Source organism: Eimeria acervulina, genomic scaffold, assembly GCF_000499425.1.
Source record: "Eimeria acervulina Houghton genomic scaffold, Eah_scaff530, whole genome shotgun sequence".
Taxonomy (NCBI): domain Eukaryota; phylum Apicomplexa; class Conoidasida; order Eucoccidiorida; family Eimeriidae; genus Eimeria; species Eimeria acervulina.
Window position 1 is genome coordinate 1 of NW_013549747.1, and position 7,247 is coordinate 7,247.

General features: G+C 50.6%; 2 protein-coding genes across 2 annotated transcripts in view; both read left to right on the forward strand.

Annotated features, from left to right (window-relative positions):
• Window positions 1-492: 492 nt before the first annotated feature.
• On the forward strand, window positions 493-1,498 carry EAH_00041640 (hypothetical protein; the record flags this gene model as incomplete). The annotated part of the gene is made up of 2 exons (XM_013395132.1): window positions 493-514; window positions 1,239-1,498. The coding sequence occupies 2 exons, from the start codon at window positions 493-495 to the stop codon at window positions 1,496-1,498; spliced, it is 282 nt and encodes a 93-aa protein (XP_013250586.1).
• Window positions 1,499-6,285: 4,787 nt separating this feature from the next.
• EAH_00041650 (Chromosome II, complete genome, related) overlaps window positions 6,286-7,247 on the forward strand; it is a gene marked incomplete at both ends in the record, with an annotated part of 1,534 nt that continues 572 nt past the window's right edge. The window contains one exon of the mRNA XM_013395133.1: window positions 6,286-7,157. Coding sequence (XP_013250587.1) covers window positions 6,286-7,157 — 872 coding nt within the window. The remainder of the gene's footprint in view (window positions 7,158-7,247) is intronic.

Consider the following 7,247-nt stretch of genomic DNA (forward strand, 5'->3'; position numbering starts at 1 on the left):
GGCAGCAGCGGTCACGGGTACAAGCTTTCGACCAGCATGTACTTCAAAACGGATGACTAGCACCGTACCACAGCGGCGAACTAAGTAAATTCAGACTGTCGAAATATTCATGCAAACCCAATGCACCGGCCGTTGTTGCTTGCTATTTACACTCACACGACGTGTAGTAGTTAGTCGTTCCCCCAGCTATTGGGGACGCAGTGGTTGCCGGCTCCGCGTAGTGCATTGCTGTGCACAAAGAACAAGATAAGCGACTGCCCACTCGAAGTCAATGCGCCGCTCTACTAGCGTTGCGACTTCAGACAAGTAAACCCGAAATGCGAGGGTATCGTGGGCGTGTACTTTCTGTGAAAGGATACGATGGGAACTCTGCGGCAACATGCGCGGGAGAGGAATAGTTCTGGGGGGTGGCAGGCTGTGCAAGCGAGCTCCTTGCAGCGTCCCGCCCGTTGACTGAACACAGAAACACTCGGACAGTATTGTCACAGCAAAATGAACAAAAGGGCTCCACACGGTAAGGTACAAATACACGAGGCAATTGTGCTAAAGTTTACCCTTCTCTGCTCACCTGCAGGAAAGACTGCGGATGGGTAGGAAGTGCCGTCGGAAAGCACCACCTGGTAAGAGCTAGACGCTGGCATTGCTGATTGTTCACCTCCTCCGGCTACAACGTAGCTATTTGCATGCGCCTCTGGGAAGACATAGCCAAGTGCTGACTGCATGTAGCTAGGACGTGTGTAGTCCTCCATGGTATTGCCCGCGCGTCGGAAACGAGCCTCGTTCCCTATGCTACTGTGCGGGTTATTGGTACTGTCTGTGCGCATTTCTCCGATTCCGTTCTTGTCCGCACCTAGGGAAGTACGTGATTCTAAGGAAGCCCGTTGATCTTTTGTTTGCTGCCCTTGGATTCCCGCAATGAAAGTCTCTATACTGGCCGTCAAGTTCACGTCACTGTTTTCAGGGTCGGCTGGCCAAACTCGCTGAGCTGGCAATACGCTGACCTCTCTGCGCCCCTGGCTTCCTCTATTGTCTCCAAGCGCGATCTTCCCAGTAGATTTCCCTTTAGGGTATGTCTTGAAACCTCGGCGTTGCTCCGCTTCGCGTTGCGGCGACTCCGGTGCATCTGTTACAAACCCCGCTTGTCCGGCGGATGTGACAGAATGGATATCCGAACCTCGTGGCAATGGCGATACAAACATCTTCCAGCGTGGTCCTTGTTGCTCGGTTTGCTCACCCAGATCACCCTCGGTGGATCCCGAACAGCAAGTACCCGCCTCCCCAGTGGGAAGAAAGGCAAGGCCAGACTGTGGAGATATATCCTAGGGCATCATGGGAAAGTTCAGAGTGCTCAGAAACTGTAACGGGCAGCACAAGCCAGCAAGCTAACAGCAACTTTGTCGACCACGGCTCGTCAGTGACCGTACGCCTTGAGGGCGCTGACCGCGCGCAGATCCTTCGGGGATTAACAGGAGCTAAGCCAGTGTCCAAGCGCATTTAAAACTAAAGCAAATTGTTGTCATTTCCTAGCTAGGGGAGGCTGGGAGGAATCAATCATCTCCAGTTGGTCACTGACGACCCCTCCCGCGGTCCACGAACCCGGCAGCTGAGCTGTCCAAGACACAGCAGAGAAAGGGCTTCTCTACCCTCTCATTTCCATCTAATTAGGAAAAAAGAATAAAAAGCAGGATAATGATCCCTGATGACGCAGAAATGAATTGTGCGGATTTGGTCCACTCCAGCCCCGACATGAACTGGCCCTGCCAGCAACGGGGAAGAATTGAAGGGCCCGACGAAAGCATCAGAACATTTACATAGAGATATGCTGTTTGAAATATAAGCTTGAGGGAGGCTTCCAGGGTCGATCCAAGACATGAGACTCCACGAAGCCCGCCTGCAAGCCAGACTGACATCTGACCACGGCATGCTGACCCTTCGGCCTGCAGATTTTTCTTTCGGTTCACTGCGGCCTGTAGGCAATACGATATATGTAAAAACGAGGAGTATTTTCAGATTTCAGACTGAATCTATTACTGTAATGTTTCAGTAGAAGAGGGTGTGCAAACTAATGGACCGGATGTGGCCCCCGTGGGCGAAGGCGACGCCGCTTTCTTCAAATTTTCTTCTTCTTTACATGCATTAATCGGCTTGGCGGGATCGTGCCTGAGACAGATTATGGGGTTAGAAACAGCATGCCTTCTGCGGGGCGGCGCACACCGTAACGAGCGTACTCGGCTTCAGCCGTGGCCTGACGCAAACTGCAATTGAGTCACAGCGCAAAGGCTGAGAGTTCCGAAATATCAGCGGACCTCCACTCCAGTTTTCAGGCGCCTTGGTGACTGCGGCACCAAGGCCAAAGTTCTGGAACGGAGTTCAGGCGGCCGCCTGGAGTTGCAGCACTCGTTGGTGCCACTCCTGCCGCAAGGCAACCCTGCGTGCAAACACAACCCAGGCACGCTTTCGACGAACTCACTGATCAGACACGCTAGGCCAGCCTTGAACGCCTGCATAAGTCAAAGTAGCCAACCTGCGTGCACGTAGATGAACTTCCAACGAACCGCGTTCCACACATCCTAGTCACACTCTGTAGCATAAACGCCCTTCTGACCAGAAAGCGAGCTAATTGAACTTTAGTAATCAAAAATATGCATATACTGTAAAGAAAGCTAGCGCTGCTTTCCTCCCAAGGCCATGGTTCGTACTGGCCGCGATTCATGGTTGCCTTGTGTCTTTTCGCAAGTTTACAATTCATAGTTCCTCTTTTAGGAGATAAGTGAACTGAAGCTGAGGCTTTTGCGCTGTATGCAACTGAGGACTTGTGGTGGAGAGACGAACTCCACCTCGTGCGCAGTAGCCCATTTGTTCTGGCGTCTATGAATTGTTCCTTGCTGACAACGAGAGAAGCGCCTTTGGAGATAACGACCACCGCAGTAATTCAGTCTGGTTGCTCTTGCCCTACATATAAGCGCCTTTTGAGGTAAGGAGCATCACAGTAATTTATACTGTTTGTTCTCACCCTTCTAGGGTATTTCAATGATGGACCCAGCACTGCATTTCGCCCCGCTGCAGAAGTCTAAAATATAGGCGCAGGTGCGGGAACACGAAGGAGTATGCGAGCTCAGGTACATACGTCAACCCAGTTCACCTTGGGAGCAATGTATGCACTGGGCTGCAGCATAAATGCAAAGTGCTCTGGTCAAGTGTAGTGTCCGCGTGCCCTCGACTTCCCAGAGAACCCGTAAAGCAGTCGTCCATCCGCACTACGAACTATGTTGGGTGTGACGAGCTTCTCCATATGTACTGAAAGTTTTGCACAATGCGACTTAGCATCCAGGGACCCCGAAAAATGTCTGTAGGTTAATCAGTAAGGCCAACAACTCCCCGCGCGCCGAACGAACTGGAAAGGAACTCAGTGCATAAATTTTGTGTTGCTTGCCTGAGGCACTCAAAGAGTAGGAGCACCCACTTTTCTCAGAAAGAGCCGTCATTCCTAGCAAGAAGAGCTGTGGAAAGCATTTTACTGTAAACGGGGTAGCGTGCGGTGTAGTCCTACTTTCTATTAAGCTATCGTGGAGGGTCGTACAGACTGTTGGTAAATTCGAGCTAGCTTGCGTTGTCTGCTGTGGAGTTCCGTTTTCATAGTTGCCTAATAATTCCTTTAGAAAAATGCGATGGGCTTATATTGTGAGGGAAGAGAAACAGGTGGCCCTTTTTCGAGAAAACTATCAGGGCTCAAAATGCTGGATCGCATAATTCGTGGATGAAGAGGTGGAATGGTGTCGATAGGCTGTGCCAACTCAAAAGCTTCTTGAAGAAACGAATGTTTTTGGTGCTCTGGAAGCAAGGGCTATAGGCAAGTATGACGATCTCAAAGAAGGCTTGAGGAGCAGTGCGACTGCCCCTAAACCAGGCAGGGACTGCAGCCATGCCCTGGCCGAGTTGGAAGTTGATGCGCCCAGAACTTTCGTTGCATCCCAGTTTCGCAGGTCGTCCTTGGCAAGCAAGCGGATGAGGAACTGTCAAATACTAATTAAAACATAACTTCAGTATTTGTTACCCGCTGAGCATCGAAGCTGTGAAGCTCTGGGACTGAATGAGCTGGAGGAAAAATGCTGAATTTTAACTTGTCACGGGTGCACTAAACAAAAACGGCATCCTCAAGGTGCAGTTCTTTCGAAAGTTCAGCTTTACTGAAGAGTGCACACTGTCTCAAACACCGTTTCCCGCCGCATCCAGCTCGCTTGAGAACACGCCATACACTAAGCGTAACAAGTGCAGCAAGACAATGTAAGGAGACTGCGCTTACAAACGAAGGCTCAGATACACGGCAAAAAGGAAATAGGCGTAAGCGGCTTCTTTAGGTTTAGATGGCCTCGCTATTGAGCAAAAACCGGCTAGTTTGAAGTAGGAGCCTTTCAGGAATAGCTGCAGAAGTTAACTCCGTTTTTGATTAGCAAGGACTGCCCTTGTAAAGAAGATAGTGAACACGCCTTGTGGCTAGGCGAGGCCAAAATGATCGAAGCAGTCAGTATACGCTGCAATGCTTGAGCAATAGACCAGCCTCCTGGGATAGGTGAAAGGCCAGGAATGTAACTCGTTGAGCTGACTGCCAGTCTTACTGCATGGTTATATCCGGTCAAGCTAATCTTTTGCTTGCGCCGTATATTGTCTACACAGTTGAATACGTCTCTCCTTTTGACTCACCTAATTCATTCCTTGGTAATTGTTTACAGCGATTTGCAGAGAAAAGCCCACCAAGGTGGTCAAACTGGCGATACCCGCTTACGTTTCTGCGGCGTCAAAAGGCTGTATCTAAATCAATAATGCCAGTTAAACGCAGCCTGAGCGGTTAGTGCGCAAACATCCTACACGGTGCCGTAGTTTGGCACTCCAAACTACGGAACCACTGAAGCAAGTGAAAGGCTGTTAGTCTACGTAAATCGTCGGTGGGTAGAATTCGCAACCTCCGGGTCTGAAAGAAATGCATCATGACAAGACTGCAGTAGCAGCACGAGGATGTCTTGTGAAGACCTACTACGCAGGCTCGTCTCCATTGGCGCCCTCATGTAGCATATGTAGCCGAATCGCATCTGTTGGGCTTCCACTCTGAGTGCATTTCGAGAGAACCAAGCCGCCCCCACCAAAGTTTGGAACGGCCATGTTAAAGTGGGCTTGAAAGTGAAGAGAAACGGAAAGTGCAACCGTTCAGGATTCATTGTATAAACGCAGGGGCAAAATTGAAGAGATAAAGCCTCTAAGGCCTTTCACGTATCATGCATTGCCAATGGACATTTTGTGTCTAGCAGTCCAGCGCATGGCTCGGTGACAAACCCTGCACGCTTAGGAAAGGGGTCCGCTCGCACGGTTGATGGTCAGAAGCAGCATTATGGTCTGTTGCACTCACACAGACGGTCGCTTCTACAAGCAGCTTTCCAGATCCAGCTACAGCCGTATGCTCAACAGTTTCGTGAGTGATTACCTGACCGCCCGTACAAGGGCATCAGTACAAAAATCGCCCCCAATCTATAGTGACAGAGTATCTCATACCTTAATGCCTTGTGAAATTTGAAAGCGGACCCATGCGTAGCCTCTTGCAAATCGATGCAGGACTAAGGGAATCAGTAGAAGAATCGCCCTCAATCTATAGTGACAGAGCATCGCAAACCTTAATTCCGTGTGAAATATGCAAGTGGACCCATGTGTGGCCTCTTGCAGATCGATGCATGATTCATTTCAAACAGGCACGCTGATGCATAGAAGAGTCGCCGCTTGCGCATCGACTTACGTACTGCGTGTTCTGGGTGAAGAAGCAGCGACTGCGTCGCCGCATTAGCCGCAGGGTGAGATTTTTATGCCTCAAACTTCGGAGTCCTTTAAAAGCTGACTACACCAAAAATTGATACACTGACTACCCGTGGTTAGTGCTGCCCTGGTGACTGACTGCCAAGCTGGGTGCATGCTCGTACTAGCCCTATCTCTGCACAGTTGGCCACCTCAGGCCTGCAATCTGCGCTGTGCGAAGTGTGTAACTTCAGCTGAGTTTTAGATGGTGTGCTGTAATTTGCAACTTTTTGAGCGACGCAACACTAATTGAACCGGGCAGGCGCCGCCGTGAGCGGTGACCGCCGGTGCTGGGCGAGACCCCTGTCATTTCCTCCATGTGGTCGGCTTACTGTGTTTTCCATTTCTCCGTTTGAAGATGTCGAGACTAGAGGGATCCTGTCTCTGGCTTGCTTTGAAACCGTTGCGAGTGATGCGCTGCTGCCGCGGGCGGATCTGCCAGGCGCCATGCAATCTACCCCGCTCAACTTGAACAGATATGTGTTACTTTTCCTTTACATGGTCCAGACGTTCATGACGGGTTGCGTGTATTTTGGATGGGCCCCTCTCTCTACAATGCTACTGCGAGCGGGTGTCTTTAGTTTCAAATGCAACATTGATGAGATTGGGGCTCTTGTGGAAGGCCAAAGGGGGTTCGGCAGCAACTACATCTGCGACAAGCAAGACGCGTCCGTGCAGAGCCTTTTCGTCATTACGCTGGCCACGCACTGCACAATGAACGCACTTGCTGGTGCCATGATGGACACGCTGGGTCCCAAGATAACCTCTGCGATTGGCCAATGCTTTCACATAATCGCTTGGTCTCTCATTTCGACTCTGACGGTGGAGTCCAACGCACGCGTATACTTGGGCTTTATCTTCATGGGTCTCGGCGCAGGCACTGCTTTCTTGCCTACCCTTCTCGTTACCCGCCTCTTCCCAGGCGCCGCCCCGACCGTGATAGCACTAATTGGCTCCGCATCGTCTGCTTCCTTCGCCATCCCACTTGTTTTGGACTTATATCTAACAGAAAACGCTATTTCTGGGTGCTGGTGGTATGTTGGTTTCGGCCCCTGTCTGTTCTTGCTGATAGACCTACTTGTAATGCCTCTGAAGACGTTCGAAGTCTTCGACGCTGATTCTCCCAAAAAACAGGAAGATGTGTACATGGCAGGAAGTACACAGCTTGAGTGCCTACATTTTTCAGACAGAGAAACAGGAGTGTCTGGCTCGGCTACGGAGGCAGTGAATCCCATTCAGCCGAAGTGCCAGCTACCGCGAGAAGAGCCTGTTGAAGTCTTGTATAAGCACGCTTTCTCAAAGATCGTGTTCTCTGAGAGGTATGTACTGATTGCCACATATTTCATTGCTGTTGGATGGGCCACGGCGTTCTACCAAGAGGCTCACGACCGTATTTTAGTGCCGGCTGC